The 27,308-nt window shown below is 42.0% G+C and overlaps 1 protein-coding gene across 1 annotated transcript in view; it reads right to left on the reverse strand.

Moving 5' to 3' along the window:
• LOC110499235 (kinesin-like protein KIF19) overlaps window positions 1-27,308 on the reverse strand; it is a 78,980-nt gene that overhangs the window by 5,839 nt on the left and 45,833 nt on the right. Inside the window, exons 4-12 of the mRNA XM_036956061.1 lie at window positions 25,385-25,521; window positions 15,431-15,556; window positions 12,426-12,620; window positions 8,158-8,304; window positions 7,814-7,936; window positions 7,240-7,396; window positions 6,391-6,565; window positions 5,967-6,165; window positions 2,095-2,365 (exon numbers count right to left, since the gene is read on the reverse strand). Of these exons, the coding sequence (XP_036811956.1) occupies window positions 2,095-2,365; window positions 5,967-6,165; window positions 6,391-6,565; window positions 7,240-7,396; window positions 7,814-7,936; window positions 8,158-8,304; window positions 12,426-12,620; window positions 15,431-15,556; window positions 25,385-25,521 (1,530 nt within the window). The remainder of the gene's footprint in view (window positions 1-2,094; window positions 2,366-5,966; window positions 6,166-6,390; window positions 6,566-7,239; window positions 7,397-7,813; window positions 7,937-8,157; window positions 8,305-12,425; window positions 12,621-15,430; window positions 15,557-25,384; window positions 25,522-27,308) is intronic.

Consider the following 27,308-nt stretch of genomic DNA (forward strand, 5'->3'; position numbering starts at 1 on the left):
AGTATCTCGGACCTGCCTGGTGTGTTCCTTGTTCTTCATGATGCTCTCTGCGCTTTTAACGGACCTCTGAGACTATCACAGTGCAGGTGCATTTATACGGAGACTTGATTACACACAGATGGATTGTATTTATCATCATTAGACATTTAGGTCAACATTGGATCATTCAGAGATCCTCACTGAACTTCTGGAGAGAGTTTGCTGCACTGAAAGTAAAGGGGCTGAATCATTTTGCACGCCCAATTTTTCAGTTTTTGATTTGTTAAAAAAGTTTGAAATATCCAATAAATGTCGTTCCACTTCATGATTGTGTCCCACTTGTTGTTGATTCTTCACAAAAAAATACAGTTTTATATCTTAATGTTTGAAGCCTGAAATGTGGCAAAAGGTCAAGGGGGCCGAATACTTTCGCAAGGCACTGTATATTTCAAGATTAACGTAGGAGATTTGGTTAAGTACATGTCTCCCTCCCTGTTGATGTGCACTACACTGTTGAAATGTCTGAGTTAGATGACATGGGGAAACTATACTTTAGAATTGGCTTTAGTAAGAAGGAAATCCTTGCACTTTTAATACATACAATGTAGTAACCATATTATTATAAGTATTAGGACCTGGATAAGGTTGTGCCACAGATTATTTTCAGAAGGATGAACTGTGGTTACAGACATAGGTAGAGAGGGGCGGGTTGTGTGTGTATGCAGGTGTGTGTGTGTTTGGGCGGTAAAAAGTAGCAGCAAAACAAACAAATGGCCATCAATCTAATGATCTAATAACTTGCGCACACACACACACACACACACACACACACACACACACACACACACACACACACACACACACACACACACACACACACACACACACACACACACACACACACACACACACACACACACACACACACACACACACAATTTCAGACTAAAGGCATACACTCTTATAACGGCAATGGTGAGCACTAACGAACAAAATAAGTTCTTGCCACTGTCACTGAATGCGAAGAGAACTGGGGTTTGGGGGCAGCCCTTGAGCCCGACAGGGACGCGCAATCCTAGTTCATGCAATCCGTGACCTACTTTCACAAGATAATAAACTGCCTGGCATAGGCCTATGAGGATACTTCATTGGAAGTGTAGCATCCATAAAACACCATCGATTACGCACAAATTTGTAAGTTAACCTTTCGACATATAGGCTGCTGGCCTAGCTGTTACTCCCTAAAATATACTATGCACGATGTTGGCAGACGCAGGGGTTTGAGGATAACATTGTAGCGTTGCGTGCATCAGGGACTGATGTCTCTTTGCAGTCTGACCACGCACCATGGCAGTTAGAATGGTATTGCTTTGGGGATACCGTGTGTGTGTGTGACGCCTGTTTGAACGAGTGTTTTAGATGCTGCTGCCACACACACCTGTCTCTACCTATGTATGTAATCACACAGACAGATAAAATACCTCATCAGAGCCCGTGTGGTTCATCCTTCTGAAAAGAATCTGTGGCACCACCTCTTCCAGGTCCTAATAGGCCTACTTATAATAATATGGTTATGTCTTAAAAGAGAAAGGATTTCCTTTTTACCAAAGCCAATTCTAAAGTATAGTTTTATCAGGTCATCTAACTGCAGGCATTCCACGGTGATGTGCACAGCAACAGTGAGCCAAAGGAAACAAGCAGTTAATCAAACCCCTACTTTAATCTGGAAATATAACTTCGACTTTATTCTCTAAATTTAATTTCAAGTTTATTGTCAAAATATTGCTCCTTTATTGTATAAATATTGCCACTTTATTCACAAAATTGTATTTAGACTTTATTCTCAAAATATTTTTTGAAGTACCATCCCCGTAGCTGTTAATTTATTTTTTCTCTTTACTTAGTACTAATACTCTTCCCTACACAACACTTACATACACAACATTTAAATGTTACACATTCAATCAATCTCACTGCGTTTGCAAGATCACTAAAATGTAGACCCTGGATAGTGACTTCTAGATCTCCTCTTCAAAAATACAGAAGTCTGAAGTCTATAGCCACTGTAGTAAAACAAATGAAGTAGTGTTGGTTTACGGTGTTGTTTGGACACACCGTTAATGAACTGTCTCTGCTGCTGGATGATCTCGTCACAGAGGTGGCGGTGCTGCTCGAAACGCTGCACCACAAAGTTCTTCTGTCGGATCACGTTGTCTTTGAGCAGGGCGTGGGACTGCATCTTAGCGTTCTCGATCTCCAGCTCGTGGACCTTACAGAGGAGGCCCAGCACCTCCCTCTGCTCCTCGCAGCTCACCCTGCGAGGGAGCAGCTCTTCCAGGCGCCTGGCCCGCTCGCGCAGCTCCACAAAGTGGCTCTCTAGCGATGCCTACAGGACATGAGGACAAACAGCAGGCAGGGCTTAATGGAATCCTCACCATAGTAGGTTCTCATCATGGTACACGTGGGTCTACTGTACAAGGGGAGGCTGGTGGAAGTAGATTACATGGAATAAACCATTGTAAACCATGTGCTTAATACCGTTCTATTCATTACAATCCAGCCATGACAATGAGTCCGTCCTCCAATATCTCCTACCACCGGCCACCTCTGTACTGTACAATAGAGAGCAATAGTAATGGCTGCTTTTAGTAAGCACTAACGGATGCTAACTCCGCCATGGATCGTTGGTCAAAGCCTATGGGGAAATGTATGCATTTTTTGGATAAACACCAAAAATAAAGTAAATGATAAACACAGGTTTAGGAGATCTTATCTGTATTGTTCAGCTATTTTGAAGCATTTATGTAATGAAAACAAGCACATAAAGTGAATAAAGGCTTCATAATTCATGAAGGTCACGTTAACTGACTGATCCTACAGTGCCTGTGGGTGGCAGGTAGCATAGCGGTTCAGAGCATTGGGCCAGTAACCGAAAGGTCACTAGTTTGATTCCCTGAGCCCGCAAGGTGGAAAAATCGGTCATTCTGCCCAAGTTAACCCCCAACAATTGCTCCCGGGTGCCAATGATTTCAATTAAGGCAGCCTCTCTGATTCAGAGGGATTGGGTTAAATGCGGTAGACACATTTTGGTTGAATGCATTCAGAGCTGTGCAGCTGCCTAGGTTTCTCCTTTCCCTATTGAAAGTCTACACCCTCTTGAACCTTTTTCACATTTTGTTGTGTTACAAAGTGGGATTGAAATATATTGAATTGAAAAGATAATTCAACAAATCTTTTACAAATTAATAAACATTTTAAAATAAAAATATTGTCATTGCATAAGTATTCACCCCCTTTGTTTAGGCAAACCCAAATGAGTTCAGAAGTCAAATATTGCCCAACAAATCACATAAGATATATGGACTCACTCTTTGTGAAATAGTAGGGATTGGCATGACTTTTTAATGACTACAACTTCCTCTGTCCCCCATACATACAACATCTATAAGGTCCCTCAGTCAAGTATTGAATTTCAAGAACAGATTCAACTACAAAGACCACAGAGCTTTTTGAAAGCCTCATAAAAAAGGGCAGTGATTGATAGATGAGTAACAATAACAAATCAGACATTGAATATTCTGTATCTTTAAGCATGGTCAAGTTAATAATTATGTTCTGGACGATGTATTAAACTAGCCAGACACATCAAAGATGCAGACGTCCTTCTGAACGGAGCTGCAGGACAGGAAGGAAACTGCTCAGGGATGTCACCATGAGGCCAATGGGGATTTTAAAACAGCTACAGAGTTCAATGGCTGTGATGGGAGAAAACTGAGGACGGATCAACAACATTGTAGTGACTCCAAAATAATGACCTAAATGACAGAGTGAAAAGAAGAATAAAAATGTAACAAAGGAATACACCTTTTGGCCTAAATGCAAAGCCTTATGTTTGGGGCAAATCCAACAGCACACATCACTGAGTAACTGCCTCCTTATTTTCAAGTATGGTATGTTGGTGGCTGCATCATGTTATGGGTATGCTTGACATCAGCAAAGCCTGGGGAGTTGTTCAGGATGAAAAGAAATGGGATGGAGCAAAGCACAGGCAAAATCCTAGAGGAAAACCTGCTTATGGTTTATGGTCAGATTTGCCAAATGGAGGGTGAGGGAGAGCTTTGAATGAGTCTGTGTGTGGAGTAAAGGTGGTCTAGAGTTTTTTTTTGTTTGTGGGGACCTTCAGTCTGCTCAGTCTTACACCAGACACTGGGTGGGGAATTCACATTTCAGCAGGACAATAACCTATAACTCAAAGTCAAATCTGCACTGGAGTTGTTTACCAAGAAGACAGTGACTGTTCCTGAGTTTTGACTTAAATCTGATTGAGAATCTGCGGAGAGACTTGAAAATTCCTGTCTAGCCATGATTTCCAAAACCTTGATAGAGCTTGAAGAATAAAAAAAAAAACAATATTGCACAATACCGGAGTGCAAAGCTTCTTCTGAAACTCACCAAATCAGACTCACAGCTGTAATATTAGTGCTATAATATTATTTTTCATTAATCTTAGAGAAATACATTTTTGTTTGTATTACTGTCGTTGGTTTGGGCTGCGTTTTTTTTTTACTGTTAAGCAGGTGTATTTTCACGGGACTGTTACGCCCAGAGGATTGTTTCCTCCGTTTGGGTTACTAGACTGCGTTCCTGTGTTCTTGTGGCTACGTTTGTGGGCCTGTACCTGTTGTGTTGGTGGACAGTAAATAAACGTCCTTCTGGGATATTCTTGCTCTCCTGCGCCTGACTCCACACCCACCTCTCCTAGGGAGATACTGACACTTGCCTAGTTAAATAAAGGTAAAAATAAATAAAAAATAGAACTAAATGCATGCGATCTCCTAAGCCTGTGTTAACCTCAGACCTAATTTTCAGGTTTTATACATGGACCAATGAGCCATGCATGGCTAACTCATTTCCTTTTTTTAGGACTACGAGCTCTGTTGTCTAGTTCACAAGGTAGACTCAGCAATATGACATAGATGCAGAAAGTAAACAGCATAGTGGCTACGTTTTTGTAACAACTAAGAGCGTTGAAGCTCTACTTCTCCGCTGTTTTAGTCCAGGGGCTACACCACGCTCTTAACAGCGTGAAGCGAACCCATGTACATGCGCAGAAACTGTGTTTGACTTTGTGAGAGAGAAGTCTTGCATCTCACTCATCTCAATATCTGCGGGTGCTGCTCGTGGCAACGTCATTTCACAGAGTCTACCTTTAAGCTGAGTCTACATTAAAACAGTTTCTATCTCCAGGCCATCAGACTTTTTAATAGTCACCACTAGCTAGACTCCTCCCAGTATCCTGTCCTGAACTTTAGTCACTTATTAGCCTGCTACCACCCGGTACTCAACCCTGCACCTTAGAGACAGCTGCCCTATGTACATAATCATTGAACACGGGTCATTTTAATCATGTTTACATACTGTTTTACCCACTTTATATGTATACCCTGTATTGTAGTCATGGATCATACTATATAAATACTGCTGAACACACATTTTCTATTCATATAATGTTTATACACACCATGATATATAGATTTATATTCTAGACTAACTTTGCTCTATATTTCTATATTCCTTTATTTTTAGGATTTGAGTGTAATGTTTTGTATTGTTAGGTATTATTACACTGTTGGAGCTAGAAACATAAGCATTTCGCTGTACCTGCGATAACATCTGCAAAATATGTGTACGCTACCAGATTTGATTTGAAGCTGGGTAGCCTAAGACAGGGTTTCCCAAACTCCATCCTGTGGCCCCCGTGGGTTCACTTTGAGTTTTTTTTGCCCCAGCACTACGCAGCTGATTAAAATAACCAACTCATCATCAAACTATGATTATTTGAACCAGCTGTGTAATGCTAGGGCAAAACCCCAAAACCTGCACCGACAGGGAACCCCTGGACCAAGTTTGGAAAACTCTGGCCTAAGCTGTGTGTGTGATTTTGTAGTTCCCTCTAGAGGTGAGAACGGGGGACTACAGTAACCTACCTTCTGTTTGCGTATCTTCTTTTGTTCAGCCATGAGAGTGACCAGATTCTCTCTGGCCATGGCTACTTCCTGGGTCTCAGTGCTGTCTGGGGGAGACTCAGGGCAGTCAGAGTCCTTCTCACTCTCCTCCTTACTGAAGCTCTCCTTCCTCCTCTCCGCGCGCCACTTCCTGCGACGACGACTCCGCTCCTGCTCCCAACTACAGGAGGGCACAAACAACAGGGGTTGAGACACACTTATGTTATCTATCACAGTCATTTAACTGCTACAGGTAAAGGCTACAGGTATAGAGGCAGTGGTATGAGATTATTGTAGGTCACAAATGGTACCCTATTCCCTATATAGAGCCCTATGGGCGCTGGACATAAGTAGTGCACTATATAGGGAATAGAGTGCCATTTGAGACGCATCCTAAGACACATACTCTGCGATGGTGAGCAGGTGTTTGGAGGTGTCCATCTGGATCTCCATGTTGCTGTTGTCCAGCTCCATCAGGCTCCTCCTGATCTCCATCTGGCTCCTGAAGGCCTCTAGGAGCTGTTCCCTCAGCTGGTCCATCTCTGCCCGGCTCGCCTGCGTGCTGTGGGCCTGCACCTCCGCTGTGTTGGTGGCAGTGGAGGAGAGAAGTGTTATTGTCTGTTGGAGGCACACACACACACGTTTTGTTCTTCTATCCTCGTGGGGACCTACAATTAATTTCTATAGTGGGGATCTAAAACTAATCTCCATAGTGGGGACCTAAAATGAATCTCCATAGTGGGGACCTAAAATGAATCTCCATAGTGGGGACCTAAAATGAATCTCCATAGTGGGGACCTAAAATGAATCTCCATAGTGGGGACCTAAAATGAATCTCCATAGTGGGGACCTAAAATGAATCTCCATAGTGGGGACCTAAAATTAATCTCCATAGTGGGGACCTAAAATTAATCTCCATAGTGGGGACTTAAAATGTATTTCCATTCAAAATCCTATTTTCCCCATACCTAACCTTAACCCAAACCCTAAATCCTAACCCTAACCCCTTACACTAGCTCTAACCCTAAACCTAACCCCTAAGGTTAAAATAGCCTTTGTCCTCATGGGGGCGTGGGAAATATCCCAATGAGGGAGAATTTTCCTTGTCTTATTATCCTTGTGGGGACTTTGGAGATTTTAGGTCCCCACAAAGATAGAAGAACCAACCAACCAACACACACACACACACACACACACACACACACACACAGTGAGGAGGCGAGGGAACAATTAGAGGTCAAGGTAAGGTCCTTACCCTGGACATGGCGGATGTCAGCTCGGTCAAGGTTGAGCTGACGTCCAGCCTGATCAGCGATCTTCTTTTTGAGCCGCTGGATCTCGCTGCGCAGGTCAGAGATGATGTTGGTGTACTGAGCAATGTGGTAGGACACATTCAGCAGGTTCCTCTTTACCTGGAGAGAGAACTGTGTTATAACAGTGGAATAACTGTGTAATAACTGTGTAATAACTGTGTTATAGCTGTGTAATAACATGGTGTACTGATGATTTAGTAGCACACGTTCAGCAAGGAGGAACCTATTGATTAACTATGAAGCCTAATATTGACTGGTTTGGTGCTTTGTGATAACTGTGTTATACTGCAGACCTAACGGCATCTTTAACTTGCTCTTTGGGGGGGGGGGGGGGGGGGGGGGTATATGCTGGTTTACTCTAAATCACTTTGTGATAACTGTGTTTAATTAAAAAGGGCTTTTTGATTGGTTGGTTGATTGATTGATTTGAAAATTGAAAGATAGGAGAAAAACTTCAGTTGTCCCACACCTCAGTGATGGAGGGAAGGACGTGCATTGTGTTGTGTATTAAGTCACCCGTGTGCGGATACTTTTGGCACGGTCGGCATAGCTAAGTGTGTTGCGAGACTCCTCGAAGGCCAGGGAGGCGGGGCTAATGTGGGCTATCATCACCGTGCGACTGTTGCCGCCCAACGAATCCTGTAAATCAAACACATAAGAACAGGAAGTGAATGAGTGCAAGTGGAATGCAGAATAATCTGAATGATGAAAAAAATACAGCAAAAAGTTGCATTGTACTGTACTGTTATGTATTGTATTGTTTCATATGGTATGGCATCGTAGTGTAGTGTATTGTATTGTATTCATAAAGCACGTGGCAAGTCAGGTCAGTTTGTCTTAGACAGGTTGCCATACTGTACCTTGAGCAGGCGCGTCAGCTTGCTGTCCCTGTAGTTAATGTATTTGTTGCCGTGTTTCTCACTTAGGGCGTTGATGCAGTTACCCAGAGCCAGGAGGGAGCGGTTGATGTGGGCCCCTTCTTTTAACCTCTGACCTCTGTTTTGTGTCTGGGAGAGAGAGATGGAGCAGGTTTAATCACTGACCTCTGTTCTGTGTCTGGGAGAGAGAGAGGGAGCAGGTTTAACCTCTGACCTCTGTTCTGTGTCTGGCAGAGAGGGAGCAGGTTTAACCCCTGACCTCTGTTCTGCGTCTGGGAGAGAGGGAGCAGGTTTAATATCTGGCCTCATGTTCCAGAGGATCAATTTTGCTGATCAAATTGACTGATCTACAAATAATAAAAAGAGTGGTTATTTCAGGTGCAAGGTGATTTGTACGTAAATCAGTCAGTCTGTCTGCACTGCAGTCATTGACAGCAATGTAGTTGATCTTGAGAATGCGGCCATTGTCTCTGAGTTGCAGGCCAAGACGGATACTGTCACAGTTAACCAGCAGAGGGCGGTCTAACCTTATTTTTCTCTCTGCCTGCTGTGACATTGGAAGTCTCCAGTATAAAAAAATCGATGTTTTATAACCGCTTATGAGTTACGATGGACACTGTCAGTGTCATAACACAATATAAGTGTATTATAATGCATTATAAAGGATGTTATTATATACACTACCGTTCAAAAGTTTGGGGTCACTTAGGAAATGTCATTGTTTTTGAAAGAAAAGCAAATTTTTTTTGTGCATTAAAAATAACATAAAATTGATCACAAATACAGTGTAGAGATGGTTAATGTTGTAAATGACTGTTGTAGCTGGAAACGGCAGATTTATTTATGGAATATCTACATAGGCGTACAGAGGCCCATTATCAGCAACCATCACTCCTGTGTTCCAATGGCACATTGTGTTAGCTAATCCAAGTTTATCATTATAAAAGACTAATTGATCTTTAGAAAACCTTTTGTAATTATGTAAGCACAGCTGAAAACTGTTGTTCTGATAAAACTGGCCTTCTTTAGACTAGTTGAGTATCTGGAGCATCAGCGTTTGTGGGTTCGATTACAGGTTCAAAATGGCCAGAAATAAAGAACTTGAGAAACAGAAGCCTCACAAGTCCTCAACCTGCAGCTTCATTAAATAGTACCCGCAAAACACCAGTCTCAACGTCAACAGTGAAGAGGCGACTCCAGGATGCTGGCCTTCTAGGCAGAGTTGCAAAGAAAAAGACATCTCAGACTGGCCAATAAAAAGAAAATATTAAGATGGGCAAATTAACACAGACACTGGACAGAGGAACTCTGCCTAGAAGGCCAGTATCCCGGAGTCGCCTCTTCACTGTTGACGTTGAGACTGGTGTTTTGCGGGTACTATTTAATGAAGCTGCCAGTTGAGGACTTGTGAGGCGTCTGTTTCTCAAACTACACACTCTAATGTACTTGTCCTCTTGCTCAGTTGTGCACCGAGGGCCTCCCACTCCTCTTTCTATTCTGGTTAGAGACAGTTTGTGCTGTTCTGTGAAGGGAGTAGTACACAGCGTTGTATGAGATTTTCAGTTTCTTTGCAATTTCTCGCATGGAACAGCCTTCATTTCTCAGAACAAGAATAGACTGACAAGTTTCAGAATAAAGTTATTTGTTTCTGGCCATTTTGAACCTGTAATCGAACCCACAAATGCTGATGCTTCAGATACTCAACTAGTCTAAAGAAGGCCAGTTTTATTGCTTCTTTAATCAGAACAACAGTTTTCAGCTGTGCTTACATAATTACAAAAGGTTTTCTAAAGATCAATTAGCCTTTTATAATGATAAACTTGGATTAGCTAACACAACGTGCCATTGGAACACAGGAGTGATGGTTGCTGATAATGGGCCTCTGTACGCCTATGCAGATATTCCATAAAAAAATCTGGCGTTTCCAGCTACAATAATCATTTACAACATTAACAATGTCTACACTGTATTTCTGATCAATTTAATGTTATTTTAATGGACTAAAAAAATGCTTTTCTTTCAAAAACAAGGACATTTCTAAGTTTACCCCAAACTTTTGAACGGTAGTGTATGTGCTTTATAGAAAGTGGTACCAGTCTTTCTACTTATAGGCAACTGCCAAAATAAAGAAAACACTTAAGTAAACTAGGGATACAAAGTATATTGAAAGCAGGTGTTTCCAGACAGTTGTTTTTCCTGAGTTAATAAAGCAATTAACATCCCATTATGCTTAAGGTCATGTATACAAATGCCCTGTTGCCCATTATTTTGGCTACCATGGCTAGAAGATGAGATCTCAGTGACTTTGAAAGAGGTGTCTCAAAAGAGCACAGGGGTTTAAAGTGTGTGTGTGTCACCTGATCACAACCCAATTAAACACTTATGGGAGATTCTTGAGTGGTGCCTGAGACCGTGTTTTTCACCACCATCAATAAAACACCAAACTATGTAATTTCTTGTTGGTAGAATGGTGTCGCATCCCTCCAATAGAGTTCCAGACACTTGTATAATCTAATCAAATCAAATTTGATTTGTCACATACACATGGTTAGCAGATGTTAATGCGAGTGTAGCGAATTGCTTGTGCTTCTAGTTCCGACAATGCAGTTATAACCAACGAGTAATCTAACCTAACAATTATGCCAAATCTCATTGAATCTAATCTGGTGACTCGTGGTGGCCTAACGCCCTATTAAAACACTTTATGTTGGTGTTTCCTTTATTTTTTTGTCATTATCAGTACATTTTTACTCTCTAACTCAAGAGAAAACATCCCTTCAAAAGAGGTAGGTAGCTCCCCCCTCTATTCTCCTACAGTATATCTAAAAAGACTGGTGGCCTTTAGGCTATGTTATACATCCATAGAAGAGCCTAGCTGGTTAACCTTTCTAAAGGTTTCCATGGTAAATAAGTGTTCTCTCCGTTCAGGCATGATTGCATGTTTTTCTCATGGGTATAGTACACTACTTTTGATCAGAGCCCTATGGGCCCTGGTCAAAAGTAATGCACACAATACAGGGAATAGGGTGCCATTTGGGACGCATGGTGTATAGGAGCTGGTCTAATATGGATGCTAATCAAACAACATTCATCATGAATGACATGTCAATGTCTGTGTTGGTTAATCGCTTCGCCTTAATCAGGATGTCTACAGGAAGCTGCAGCAACTAATTGGAGAAGCAAACGGCTAATAGGAAGCATTCAGTGTTCATGGGAAAAATGAAAAGCATAACAAATGTGAAAAGGCCGGCTATCATTTGAAAACTTTAGCACATGCCCTATGTTCCCCCAGGAATGAAGAGGATTATGAAAGTAAGTAAATGTGAAAAAGGTTAATAGTTAATACTTCTGTGTCATATACTGTGTCAAACGTTCCCAACTAGTTCACAGAAGACACTGACTACGTCCCAAATGGCATCCTATTTCCTATATAGTGCACTACTCTTTGACCAGGGCCTATAGGTCAAAAGTAGTGCACTATAGGGAATAGGGTTAGGGTGCCATTTGGGATGCAGACATTCTGTTAGCAGTATTGGTTTTACTCCAATTGCAATCTGTTCAACAAAAGTAACTAGCACCATAAAACTGTGCTATAAAAGTCATGGTAAAGTCACAGCACCATATCAACTATATCAGCCATTTTGTAATCATTTCTAACCCTGACATAAGGGAGACGTTGATAGACGGTAAGAATTACATAAGCGGTGCCAACTATAGGGACATTAACCCCTTCTTTCCCTCATTGGTGGGCAAATCATGGTCTAGAATGTCAATGTATGGTGCTTTACACTGTGAAGGGCCTTTATTAAAGTGTCCTATAAACTTCAGGGCTGCATACAAATGGCCCCCTATTCCCAACATAGTGCACTACTTTTTGATTATGGCCCTATGGGTGTTAGAACAAATATAGGGATCAGAGAGCCATTTGGAACGCAGACTTGAAGGTTTATAGGTTCTCCAGTTCGCTCCAGGAGAGATTAATAGCGGGGAGGGGGTTGATAAAGTGACAAAAAACAGTGTTCCTATGTACTGTTGTAAAACATGGCTGTCAAACGACCAGAGGAGACAAACAGAAAGAGAAGACCAACTCAACCGACCCCCTCCCTCCCACAAGTAACAGACCATAACAAGAGGTGAAAGAAGGACACAGAAACAGGCATGTTAGCAGACAAATGCATGCACACACACACACACACACACACACACGCACGCATGCACGCACACACACACAAGCACACATACTTTTGTACCTGTGAGGCTCGTTCGGAGCCAGCAAGGTCGATCATGAAGAGGCGTGCGAAGCGGACCTCCTGTAGAAGGTCTCGACAGCGGCTCGTCTGCCGGACAGCCACCTGCAACACGGCGTGGGACCGGGACGATGTCTGATTGGCTGCCGTGGGCTCCTGGGTACGCTGCTTATTACCCTTCATCAGCAGCTCCATGATCTGGCAGGAACACAGTCATTAAACTTTATGTAGCTCTATGTAGATCTAATGTCATTTTTATAACGTGCTCATAGATGTGTTATGTACACTGAAAAAAAGGCTGGGTTAAAAACAACTCAGCGCTGGGTAAATAATGGACAGAACACACGTTGGGCTATTTTGAGAGCCAGTAGAGTCAACTATATGGTTGTTTTCTTTGATGTCTGGAGGCGTGGCTTAGTAGTGGCGTGGCTTTCAGATAGTTATTGTTTGCCACCCTTAAGAGTAAATGTCATTCCCCTTAATCTGTTCTGTTGTATTGTCATCACATGTTAAGGTTGAACACGGTATTTTGTGTAGCTTTTGTCACTTTTGTAGTGTTATTGAGGCTTACATGAGTAGTTCCTCAATTCCCAATGTTGGGATAGTTTCCACTTTGGCATAATATTTAAATAATAATATTACAAAATGTATACAAAAATATGTAATGTGCAAAAACATTTATTTGCATTGTTCAAACTTAACATGATGAACAGGTTTGACATTTACTCTCACGGATGCCCAAAAATAACTATCGGAAAGCCATGCCCCAACTAGACCACACCTTCTGAAAATAACCTATGGATTACATTAAAAAAGATCCAGCTGCTGGGTCGACCCAGCATAAAAGTGAATAAAAACCCAAATGATGGGTAAATAAACCAATGTTTGGTTAATCTGGTCATTTTTAGGAGGCGTGGCCTATTCAGGCTTTCAGATAGTATTTTTTATATATATATTTTTTGGCACTTTTACCCGTTTTTCTCCCCAATTTCGTGATATCCAACTGGTAGTTACAGTCTTGTCCCATCGCTGCAATGTCCCTACGGACTCAGAAAAGGCGAAGGTCGAGAGCCATGCATTCCAAAACACGACCCTGCCAAGCTGCACTGCTTCTTGACACACTGCCCGCTTAATCTGGAAGCCAGCAGCACCAATGGGTTGGAGAAAACACTGTCAGCTGGCGACCGATGTCAGCTTGCCGGCGCCCGGGCCGCCACCAGGAGTCGCTAGAGCTCAATGGGACAAGGAAATCCCGTCCGGCCAAACACTCCCCTAACCTGGACGAAGCTGGGTCTCCAGATCACGGCCGGCTGTGACACAGTGATGCAGTGCCTTAGACCGCTGTGCCACTCGGGAGGCCTCAGATGGTTATATTTGGCCACCCGTGAGAGTAAATGTCATTCCTGTTTGTAAGTTTGTTCACTGCAAATTTTTATTTTCCTTCAATACTGTTGCACATGACATATTTTAACAAACATTTAATAACAGTATTATTTAAATATTATAATAAAGAGACATAGGCTCTAGTCGACAGGAACTCATACTCAAAGCTACAAAAGTGTCCATGCTCAACCTTAACATGTGATGATAATAGAACAGAACATGAACCGGAATGACAGCTACACTATATATACACACAAAAGTATGTAGACAGCCCTCCAAATTAGTGGATTCGGCTATTTCAGCCACACTTGTTGCTGACAGGTGCATAACATCGAGCACACAGCCATGCAATCTCCATAGACAAACATTGGCAGTAGAATGGCATTACTGAAGAGCTCAGTAACTTTCACTGTAGCACCGTCACAGGATGCCACCTTCCAACAAGTCAGTTCATAAAATTTCTGCCCTGCTAGAGCTGCCCCGGTCAACTGTAAGTGCTGTTATTGTGAAATGGAAACGTCTAGGAGCAACAACATCTCAGCTGCGAAGTGGTAGGACACACAAGCTCACAGAACGGTATTGCCAAGTGCTGAAGCTTGTAACGCGTAAATATTGTCTGTCCTCGGTTGCAACACTCGCCACCAAGTTCCAAACTGCTTCTGGAAAAAACATCAGCACAAGAACTGTTCGTCTGGAGCTTCATGAAATGGGTTTCCATGGCTGAGCAGCCGCAAACAAGCCTAAGATCACCATGCGCAATGCCAAGCATCGACTGGAGTGGTGTAAAGCTCACTGCCATTGGACTCTGGAGCAGAGGAAAAGCATTCTCTGGAGTGATGAATCATGCTTCACCATCTGGCAGTCCGACAGACAGGGGGTTTCATGGTTTCCAGTGAAAGGAAATCTTAACACTACAGCATACAATGACATCTAGATGATTCTGTGCTTCCAACCTTGTGGCAACAGTTTGGGGAAGGCCCTTTCCTGTATCAGTATGATAATGCACCCATGCACAAAGTGAGGTCCATACAGAAATGGTTTGTCGAGATCAGTGTGAAAGAACTTGACTGGCCTGCACAGCCCTGACCTCAACCCCATCGAACACCTTTGGGAGGAATTGGAAAGCCAACTGCGAGCCAGACCTAAGCAGCACCCGACTTCACTAATGTTCTTGTGGCTGAATGGAAGCAAGTCCTACACAGCAATCTTCCAACATCTTGCGGAAAGACTTACCAGAACCATGGAGGCTGTTATAGCAGCAAAAGGGGACCAACTCCATGTTAATGAATGAGATGTTCGACGAGTAGGTGTTCGCATACTTTTGGTCATGTAGTGTACTCTCACAGGTGGACAAAAATAACTATTTGAAAGCCACACCCCTACTAAGCCATGCCCCTAGTCTTCTGATCTGACCTGGTGGGTCATAGCTCAATAACCCAACAACCCAACTAAGTGACCCAACTTGCTGGGTCAAAATGACCCAACGTGTGTTCTGTCCAATATTTATCCAAATTGAGTTGTTTTTTAACCCAGAATAATGTATGGATTGTGTATGGATTTGATAAACTGTATAGTGTGTGATCTTGTAAAGCATGGAGTAAGTGTTCCTAGGTGTGACCTCTCACCTCTCGGGCGTTGATAGTGGAGACCTCTGTGATGCCAGCCACCTGGATCTCTCCTTTAGAGTCCTCTCTCAGGTCCAGGAATCCAGAGGACGGGTTGAGAAGGTCCCGGATCATCTCGTTGTAGATCTGGGAACATAACACAGGGAATGGTCAGGAGAGTCAGGAGGTTTCTCCTCAGCTTCCAAATCACATCTCAAAAGCTCCAAATTGAAGGAATTGTTAGAGCCAAGGAATTCTTATATCCGAGGAATTGTTATAGTGAGAGTCTGGAGAAACATGAGTTAACTTTCCATTGGAGAGTTTTTCTTTTGGAGTTGTTGACACAATGGTTTTGGGACATGTACATGGAAAATACCTCTTGCAAAGTGGACACACTTGAAAGGTCTAAAACTAGTACTGTACATAAACTCTTTTGTTGTTTTACTAACTCCTAATTTAGCTAGCCCAACTTGTTCTGTGACAGTCTGTCGTCAGCAGCTCAAGTTGCTTTCATACAGGCTGATCATTGTGTGTTGACTGTGAGTTCACGTGGAGAGCTCTTATCCCCATATCAACAAAGTGACAACCAGGAATAGGGAGAGACAGAGACAGAGAGAGAGAGAGAGAGAAAGAGAGAGACACAGAGAGAGAGAGAGAGACCACTGGGAGACAGACAGATGGGGATAGGCTGGGACGTGTGGCGGCTGGGGAGGGTAGAACCTAGTGTGCCAGTAAAGAAAACAAAAAACGACTGTCCTGCAGAGTAGGCTATCCCTGTTCATAACCAACGCCAGAACCACAGGACCACTCTAAACTCACTCAAGGGGGAAATAATGATTGAGACAGACAGGAGAGTGTTTATCCAGTTATTCTTACCATCTAAACACTTTCATTTCAGGTTAAGGGGAAAAAAACACACCTCCTCTCATTAGGGTAGTAACATACCGCATGAACAGAGGGTAAAAACATAGGAACTTCTCATAGAATAGAAGCTGAACTAAGTGCATGGGTGTTAAAAGACTATGTATGCGTATGCATGTGTAGTTGTGTGCATACTTGCATTTAGTTTATGTCTGTGTAGTAACAGGTGAAACAGGAGGCTGATTTGAAAGAGCAAGGGAGCAGAGGAAGCAGATGTGAGTATGGTTTTAGCAGGGCCATAAAACAACATTGAACCTTTCTGTGTAGTGATAGGAGGGCTGAGAGAGGGCAGCAGCAGATCAGCAGGTTGCTGCCTAGAGGCCAACAAGACCAACACGCACTATGTCACAGTACAGCCATCACAGAGCTGGACAGGACTACAGTATGAAACGTATGCTATAGGCATCCAGTGTTACCTTCAACTTTCTTAATCATGTGTTGCTACTCTCTACTACTGCACCCACCCATTTATTGCAGAATATTTTGTAAAATAATAGCTTGTAGAATAGCTTGTAGTAGAAGTACAAATTACCGAGTGTCAAACTTCAAACCAATGGCATCGTGCCCTTTGTGTGTCTCCAAGGCTCATTTCTTCCAAACACAAGGACACTGACTGTCGCGGATTCAACTCTATAAATATTTTTCTGGTGTACGTCTTTGGCTGTTTAAGCATTCTTTCCATTGTTGTTATTTTAATAAAAAGCTGCCTATCATCTGTCACTTTCTTCCTCTTTCTGCCTAGACGAAGACAGGATGAACAACTGAATCTCTGCGCGCGTCACTGTTTGCCTAGAAGGAAGACATATTCATGAGAAGGTTGTTACATCACTCCTTGTCAAGGCTTCTTTTCATTATGGTGATTGATCCTGGAAAGAAATTGGGAATTAATTGTATAAAAAAAGCACAATGGTAAACTATGCTTGCAGACAAAATGAACCTCTTTCAAATACTGACAAAGTAGTCAATAAGTATTCAACCCCTTTGTTATGGCAAACCTAAATAAGTTCAGGAGTAAAATGTGCCTAACAAGTCACATAATAAGTTGCATGGACTCACTCGGTGCCCTAACAAAAGATATAATCCACATAATAACACATTTCTGTTTGTTGCAGGATTACTTTCCTGCTGTAGGAAACTGGCTCAAATTAAGAACCTACCTCTGTACCTCATCTTTGTACCCCACATGTACAATTATCTGTTAGGTCCCTCAGACGAGCAGTGAAATTCAAACACAGATTCAACCACAAAGACCAGGGAGGTTTCCATTACCTCGCAAAGAAGGGCACCTATTGGTAGATGGGTAAAAAATGTAAACATTGAATATCCCATTGAGCACGATGAACTTAATGAATTACAAATTAATTACACTTTGGATGGTGTATCAATATACTCAGTCACAACAAAGATACAGGCATCCTTCCTAACTCAGTTGCCGGAGAGGAAGGAAATCGTGCAGGGATTTCACCATGAGGCCAATGGTGACTTTAAAACAGTTGCATGGTTTAATAACTGTGATATGAGACAACTGAGGATGGATCAACAATATTGTATTTACTCCACAATATTAACCTAATTGACAGAGTGAAAAGAAGGAAGCCTATACAGAATAAAAAATATTCCCAAACATGCATCCTGTTTGCAACAAGGCACTAATGTAATACAGCAACAACAACAAAACATCCTGAATACAAAGTGTTATGTTGGGGCAAATCCAATACAACACATTACTGAGTACCACTCTCCATATCGTTAAGGACTGGGGAGTTTTTCAGGATAAAAAAAGGGAATGAAGCTAAGCACAGGTTTAGTCTGCTTACCACCAGACACTGGGAGATTAATTCACCTTTTAGAAGGACAATTACCTAAAATACAAGGTCAAATATACACTAGAGTTGCTTACCAAGAAGACGTTGAATGTTCCTGAGTGTAGGAGTTACAGTTTTGACTTAAATCTACTTGAAAATCTATGGCAAGACCAGAAAATGGTTGTCTAGCAAGGATCAACAGAGCTTGAAGAATTTTGAAAAGAATAATGGGCAAATTTTGCACAATCCAGGTGTGGAAAGCTCTTAGAGACTTACCCAGAAAGACTCACAGCTGTAATCGCTGTATTGAAGTATTGACTCAGGGGTGTGAATACGTATGTAAATGAGATATTTCTGTATTTCATTTTCAATAGAGTTGCAAAAATGTCTAAGAACACGTTTTCTCTTTGTCATTATGGGGTATTGTGTGTAGCTGGGTGAGATAAAAAGAAAATGTATACATGTTTTATATTCAGGCTGTAACACAACAAAATGTGGAATAAGTCGAGGGGTATGAATACTTTCTGAAGGCACTGTATGTAATCAGGATACATTAGTGGTTTATTTTTCATATTTTGTCTTACAAATGTCAAATGACATTACAAAGTATTTTGTGTAGATTGCTGACAAAAAAATGACAATTTACATCTCTTTTAATCCCACCTTGAAACACAACAAAATGTGGAAAAAGTCAAGGGGTGTGAATACTTTCTGAAGGCAATGTATCTACACGAGTATCAACCTGAACTGTTGAATAAACAGAAATGCCGTTGTGGTTGTAAGTTAGTATACTATAAGATCTACTTGTATAACTTATCAGTCTGATGTTTTCTGTAATGACCTTACTGATCCCTGTTTTACAGCCTGTGTTCGTAATGGCTGCTCAGTCAAACAACCTGTGTGTTGATCCTGACTTGTCATAGACGCCTGCTAAAAAACTTTAATGAGCAAGCCTTCCTTCATGATCTGGCCTCTGTAAAATGGTATATAATCAGCTCGGTCCCCTCTGTCGAAGACGCTTGGACCTTCTTTTTTGATATTTTCAGTGTTATCGTTAACAAATACGCGCCTGTAAAGAAAATGAGAATTAAAAACAGGTTCAACCCCTGGTTCGACTGTGATCTGGCAGAGTTACTTCACGTCAAGAATTCCATTTGGCAAATCGCTGAGCACATGCATACTCAGGCTGACTGGATCTCGTTCAGGCAAATTAGAAATACGTGCACTCAGGGTATCCGGAAGGCCAAAGTTAGCTACTTTAAGGAGCAGTTCTCTTTCTGTGGGTATAACTGCAAGAAGTTCTGGAAAACAGACCTGGAGATAGATCTTCACAGCTGCCCATGTCTCTTAATGTTGATGATGTGGTTGTTACTGACAAGGAGCACATGGCTGAGCTCTTTAGTCACCACCTCATTAAGTCAGGATTCCTATTTGACTCTGCCATGCCTCCTTGCCCGTTCAGCGTTTCCTCATCTCCCACCCCTTCTAATAATGTGACTATCCCAAATGCTCCTCCCTCCCTCACACTGCCACGCTACAAAGTTTCTCCCTGCAGGTCTGAGATGCTAAAGCAGCTCCTTAAACTTGACTGCAAAAAAACATCTGCTTCAGATGGTTAACCTCTTAGAGCTCTAGGGGCGCTATTTCATTTTTGGATAAAAAACGTTCCCGTTTTAAGCGCGATATTTTGTCACGAAAAGATGCTCGACTATGCATATTCTTGACAGTTTTGGAAAGAAAACACTCTGAAGTTTCAGAATCTGCAAAGATTTTGTCTGTAAGTGCCCCAGAACTCATTCTACAGGCGAAACCAAGATGATGCATCACCCAGGAATTAGCAGAATTTCTGAAGCTCTGTTTTCCATTCTCTCCTTATATGGCTGTGTTTGCGCAAGGAATGAGCCTACACTTTCTGTCGTTCGCCCAAGGTCTTAGCAGCATTGTGACGTATTTGTAGGCATATCATTGGAAGATTGGCCATAAGAGACTACATTTTCCAGAGGTCCGCCCGGTGTCCTTTGTCTAAATTTGTGCGTAATCTTCAGGTGCAGGCATTTTCTCCTGGGATTCAGGAGAGAAAGCATGTTTCCAAGAACGATGTATCAATGAAGAGATATGTGAAAAACACCTTGAGGATTGATTCTAAACAACGTTTGCCATGTTTTCAGTCGATATTATGGAGTTAATTTGGAAAAAAGTTTGCGTTTTGAGGACTGAATTTATGGATTTTTTTTGGTAGCCAAATGTGATGTATAAAACGGAGCTATTTCTAATACACAAGGAATCTTTTTGGAAAAACTGAGCATCTGCTATCTAACTGAGAGTATCCTCATTGAAAACATCAGAAGTTCTTCAAAGGTAAATTATTTTATTTGAAGGCTTTTATGTTTTTGTTAATGTTGCGTGCTGGATGCTAACGCTAATGCTAACGCTAAATGCTAACGCGAAATGCTAACTCTAGCTAGCTACTTTTACACAAATGATTGTTTTCCTATGGTTGAGAAGCATATTTTGAAAATCTGAGATGACAGTGTTGTTTACAAAAGGCTAAGCTTGAGAGATGGCATATTTATTTCATTTCATTTGCGATTTTCATAAATAGTTAACGTTGTGTTATGCTAATGAGCTTGCTGATAGATTTACACAATCCTGGATACAGGGGTTTTTTCATAGCTAAACGTGACGCAGAAAACGGAGCGATTTGTCCTAAACAAATAATCTTTCAGGAAAAACTGAACATTTGCTATCTGAGAGTCTCCTCATTGAAAACATCTGAAGTTCTTCAAAGGTAAATGATTTTTTTGAATGCTTTTCTGTTTTTTTGTGTAAATGTTGCCAGCTGAATGCTAATGCTAAATGCTACGTTAGCCATCAATACTGTTACACAAATGCTTGTTTTGCAATGGTTGAGAAGCATATTTTGAAAATCTGAGATGACAGTGTTGTTAACAAAAGGCTAAGCTTGAGAGCTAGCATATTTATTTCATTTCATTTGCGATTTTCATGAATAGTTAACGTTGCGTTATGGTAATGAGCTTGAGTCTGTATTCACGAACCCGGATCCGGGATGGGGAGATCAGAAAGGTTAAGACCCTTTCTTCTTTAAGGTTGCTGCCCCTATAATCGCCAAGCCTATCTCTGACCTTTTTAACCTGTCTCTCCTCTCTGGGGAGGTTCCCATTACTTGGAAGGTAACCACGGTGCTTCCTTTATTTAAAGGGGAGATCAAGCTGACCCTAACTGTTGTAGGCCAATTTCTATTTTGCCCTGTTTATCAAGTGTTGGAAAAACGTGTCAATAATCAACTGACTGGCTTTCTTGATGTCTATAGTATTCTCTCGGGTATGGGGCTCCCAAATGGTGCAGTGGTCTAAGGCACTGCATCTCAGTGATAGAGGGGTCACTACAGACCCTGACTACCAACGGGACATTTAAAACTGTAATATCTTATGCTTTGCGGAGACGTGGCTGAACGATGACACTATCAACATACAGCTGGCTGGTTAAACACTGCACCGGCAGGATAGAACAGCAGAGTCTGGTAAGACAAGGGGCGGTGGACTATGTATTTTTGTAAATAACAGCTGGTGTACAATATCTAAGGATGTCTCGAGCTATTGCTTGCCTGAGGTAGAGTATCTCATGATAAACTGTAGACCACACTACCTACCTAGAGAGTCTGCATCTGTATTTTTCGTAGCTGTTTACATACCACCACAGTCAGAGGCTGCAACTAAGACAGAATTGAATGAGCTGTGTTCCGCCATAAGCAAACAAGAAAACGCTCACCCAGAGACGGTGCTCCTAGTAGCCGGGAACTTTAATGCAGTGAAACTTATATCCGATTTACAAAATTTCTATCAGCATGTTAAATGTGCAACCAGAGGGAAGAAATCTCTGGACCACCTTTACTCCACACACAGAGATGCATACAAAGCTCTCCCTCGACCTCCATTTGGCAACTCTGACCATAATTCTATCCCCCTGACTCCTGCTTACAAGCAAAAATTAAAGCAGGAAGCAGCAATGACTAGATCAATAAAAAGGTAGAGCAAAGTGGATGCTAAACTACAGGACTGTTTTGCTAGCACAGACTGGAATATGTTCCGGGATTCCTCCGATGGCATTGAGGAGTACACCACATCAGTCATTGGCTTCATCAATAAGTGCATTGATGACATCATCCCCACAGTGACCGTACGTACATACCCCAACCAGAAGCCATGGATTACAGGCAACATCCGCACTGAGCTAAAGGCTAAAGGCTAGAGCTTTTCATATTTGATGGTTCGTCTGAGGGCATAGCGGGATTTCTTGTAAGCTTCAGGGTTAGAGTCCCATCCTTGAATGCAGGTTCATGGATGGGACTCTAACCTGGAAGTTTACAAGAAATCCCGCTATGCCCTCCGACGAACCATCAAATATGAAAAGTGTCAACACAGGACTAAGATCGAATCGTAATACACAGGCTCCGACGCTCGTAGGATGTGGCAGGGTTTGCAAAGCGTTACAGACTACAAAGGGAAGCACAGCCGAGTGCTGCTCAGTGACACAAGCCTACCAGACGAGCTGAACTACTTCTATGCTCGCTTCAAGGCAAATAACACTGAAACATGCATGAGAGCACCAGCTGTTCTGGAAGATTGTATGACCACCCTCTCCGCAGCCGATGTGAGTAAGACCTTTAAACAGGTCAACATTCACAAGGCCGCAGGGCCAGACAAAATACCAGGACGTGTACTGTGAGCATGCGCTGATCAACTGGCAAGTGCCTTCACTGACATTTTTAACCTCTCCCTGTCCCAGTCTGTAATACCTACATGTTTTAAGCAGACCACTATAGTGCCTGTGCCCGAGAACGCTAAGGTAACCTGCCTAAACGACTACCGACCAGTAGCACTCATGTCTGTAGCTGTGAAGTGCTTCGAAAGGCTGGTCATGACTCACATCAACACCATTATCCCAGAAACCCTAGACCCACTCCAATTTGCATACCACCCCAACAGATCCACAGATGATGCAATCTCTATTGCACTCCTCACTGCCCTTTCCCACCTGGACAAAAGGAACACCTATGTGAGAATGCTATTCATTGACTACAGCTCAGCGTTCAACACCATAGTGTCCTCAAAGCTCATCAATAAGCTACGGACCCTGGGACTAAACACCTCCCTCTGCAACTGGATCCTGGACTTCCTGACGGGCCTCCCCCCAGGTGGTAAGGGTAGGTAACAACACATCCGCCCCGCTGATCCTCAAAACAGGGGCCCCTCAGGGGTGCGTGCTCAGTCCCCCCTGTACTCCCTATTCACTCATGACTGCACAGCCAGGCACGACTCCAACACCATTATTAAGTTTGCAGATGACACAACAGTGGTAGGCCTGATAACCGACAACGACAAGACAGCCTATAGGGAGGAGGTCAGAGACCTGTGGTGCTAGGACAACAACCTCTCCCTCAACGTGATCAAGACAAAGGAGATGATTGTGGACTACAGGAAAAAGGGGACCGAGCACGACCCCATTCTCATCGATGGGGCTTCAGTGGAGTAGGTTGAGAGCTTCAAGTTCCTTGGTGTCCACATCACCAACAAACTAACATGATCCAAGCACACCAAGATAATCGTGAAGAGGGCATGACAAAACCTATTCCCCCTCAGGAGACTGAAAAGATTTGGCATGGGTCCTCAGATCCTCAAAAAGTTCTACAGCTTCACCATCAAGAGCATCCTTACTGGTTGCATCACTGCCTGGTATGGCAACTGCTCGGCTTCCCGATCGCAAGGCACTACAGAGGGTAGTGCAAACGGCCCAGTACATCACTGGGGCCAAGCTTCCTGCCATCCAGGACCTCTATACCAGGCTGTGTCAGAGGAAGGCCCTAAAAATTGTCAAAGACTCCATCCACCCTAGTCATAGATTGTTCTCTCTGCTACCGCACGGCAAGCGGTACCGGAGTGCGAAGTCTAGGTCCAAGAGGCTTCTAAACAGCTTCTAACCCCAAACCATAAGACTCCTGAACACCTAATCAAATGGCTACCCAGACTATTTGCATTGCCCCTCCCCCTCTTTTACATTGCTGCTACTCCCTGTTGTTATCATCTATGCATAGTCATTTTAATAACTACCTACATGTACATATTACCTCAACTAACCGGTGCCCCCACACATTGACTCTGTACCGGTACCCCCCCCCCCCCCCCCCCCTGTATATAGTCTCGCTATTGTTATTTTACTGCTGCTTTTGAATTACTTGTTCGTTTTATTTCTTATTCTTATCCATATTTTTTGAAAGTGCATTGTTGGTTAGGTGATTGTAAGTAAGCATTTCACTGTTAGGTCTATCTATACCTGTTGTATTCGGCGCATGTGACTAATGAAATATGATTTGATTTGACATTCTGCTAAAGGTCCCCAAAGCACACACATCCCTGGGTTGCTCCTCTTTTCATTTTGCTTCAGCTAGCGACTGGAAAGAGCTGCAACAAACACTCAGACTGGACAGTTTTATCTTCATCTCTTCTTTCAAAGACTCAATCATGGACACTCTTAATGACAGTTGTGGCTGCTTCACGTGATGTATTGTTGTCTCTACCTTCTTGCCCTTTGTGCTGTTGTCTGTGCCTAATAATGTTTGTACTATGTTTTGTGATGCTACCATGTTGTGCTGCTGCCATGTTGTGTTGCTACCATGTTGTTGTTATTTTGTGTTGCTACCATGCTGTTTTTCATGTGTTGCTGCCATGCCATGTTGTTGTCTTCTCTTTATGTAGTGTTATGTTGTCTCTCTTGTTGTGATGTGTGTTTTATCCTATATTTGTATATATTTTTAATCCCAGCCTCTTTCCCCACAGGAGGCCTTTTGCCTTCTGGTAGGCCGTCATTGTAAATAAGAATTTGTTCTTAACTGACTTGTCTAGTTAAAAAATAAAAAAATAAAGAAAATGTTGACTACATCACTGTTGATGACCTTACCTGAACTGAAATCCTTGTGGTTCAGGTGATAGGGCAGTTTGTTATAGCACAAGTAGGCTGCTGACGGCTGTGTTGGATGTATGTTATTAGACATGTTGTTAGGGTATTCCTAAGAGAAACAATGTTGCGTCCCAAAATATGTTGCGTCCCACAGGATGGGTCCCAAAATAGCACCCTATTCCCCATATAGTGTACTACCTTTGAAATGTAGTGCACTATATAGGGAATTGGATGCCATTTGGGAAGCAGACATAGGCATAGTATGCATTCTCACCTCCAGGTATGACATGGAGATGTTGTACTGCATGTCATCGCTGGTCTCCTCGATGGCTTTGAACAGGTCATTTAGAGTCCGTACGTAGATCCCCGGTTCCCTGTCCGTACCCAACATAGTGTACGTCTTCCCACAACCTGAGCACAGACACACACGCACACACAAAGAAGGAAAATATTCACTATCACAGTTTGCAGTTTGAATTGAAGGGAATAAAATTGTTAATACCAAACAACTTGATCATTGAATAGTGTCTATTTCAGGGTCATTACTATATTTTTTGTACCCCTTTTAGTTCACTTAAAGGATAAGTTGTTGTTTTTTTACAACCAAATACAAAAAATTATCCCAGCAAGCACATTTGGTTCTTTGGAAGTTGTAGGAACGTATGTTTTTGGTTTCCCATTGGTTCTGGTAACTAAGCCATAAGTTTCCTGGTAAAACTGAACGTTTTTTAAACTTTCTGAGAACGGAAGTGAATATCACACCTGATCTGGGAATGTATATGTCTTGGTTGCATGGAGGATCTGAGAACATTTTACTATGGTTTTCCTGGGAAGTTTTATTAAATGTTCTGAGAACAGAAATTATAGGTATTTTGAAGTTAATTAAATAATTTTCTGCTAGTTTAGGTTACCTGTTTTGAACACAGGCATGACACTTGGAAATTAATTTGCTTTGGCATTAATCATGCAAACACATGTCTTTTTTTATTGTGGCATGGCGTCAGTGAGATTCAAACCTATGATCTTCATTTCTCTACCCATGGAATTTGTCCACTGCGCCACCAGGATGGAGCTAGCGTGCCATTTAAAAAAAAACTCATACCAAGATGTTCATTTTAGTCTATTCAAACAGACCCTATTTCAAAGGAAACGAGCACTAATTAAGATCAGGTGTGACCAATTAGAAGGCACACTTGAACACACACTTGATAGAGAGTTTTGTTGACGTATGTGTTTTTAAATAACATTCTTAGAACATTCTTTGAACGTTACTAATGTATTCTTGTGTTTTTTATGGAAAGTTTTCTTAATGTTCTGAGAACATGACTTTAAATAGAACTATGAGGAAACCTTCAGAAAACGTTATGCTGAAGTACCGAAATTCCCACAGAACAACGTTGTTTCATAACGTTCTCTGAACAATTTGAGAACATGACTTTAAACAGAACCATGAGAAATTCCCACCTAAGAAACATATGGTTCTCAGAACGTTATGTGCTAGCTCGGTATCCTGCACCATTACCAGAAAGTTGTATGCAAAATAACCATAAGACAACCTGGGCTCTCATCTAGCTGTAAGAAACATTTGGTTCTCAGAATGTTATGTACTAGCTGAGATGTCATGGAAGGGTCCAGACACATTTTATTTGTGATTTCACTTGTTTTTGACAACCTTACCCTAAACAGCAAATCACTTCCTAATGATGAGGAAATGTTTTGTTGTTTGGGATAAGTTTCTGAAAAACAAGTGAAATCACAAAAAAATTATCTGGACCCTTCAAATAACATTCCATTTACAGTACATCAAAAAGAGAGATATGGTTGTAAAAAAGAAAACTTCTCCTTTAAAGTCAGTTCATTTATTTGGCCTTTTACAGGAATTTGCCTCACATTCAGTAGCTAGCTGTACACTATGTTTAAATTCAATATTAAAAAGCCTTCTTGTTGAAAGCTTAACCCCAGTCAAGCTCTATTTCAAGAAACCATGCCTGTTTAGGTCGAGAAGGACAGGCTAGTCACCAGATCTTCATTCTGTTTTGGACAACAAGACTGTGACACATGGAGTTTAATTAGTTTAATTTGAGATGAGCAGAGATTAAGAGTGGTGAGTCTACAGGGAGAGACAGACAGCAGGAGGGAGGGAGGAAGGAAGGGATGGAGGAAGGGATAGAGAGGAAGTTACTTTTGGGTCAGTTGTA

Source organism: Oncorhynchus mykiss, chromosome 20, assembly GCF_013265735.2.
Source record: "Oncorhynchus mykiss isolate Arlee chromosome 20, USDA_OmykA_1.1, whole genome shotgun sequence".
Classification (NCBI taxonomy): domain Eukaryota; kingdom Metazoa; phylum Chordata; class Actinopteri; order Salmoniformes; family Salmonidae; genus Oncorhynchus; species Oncorhynchus mykiss.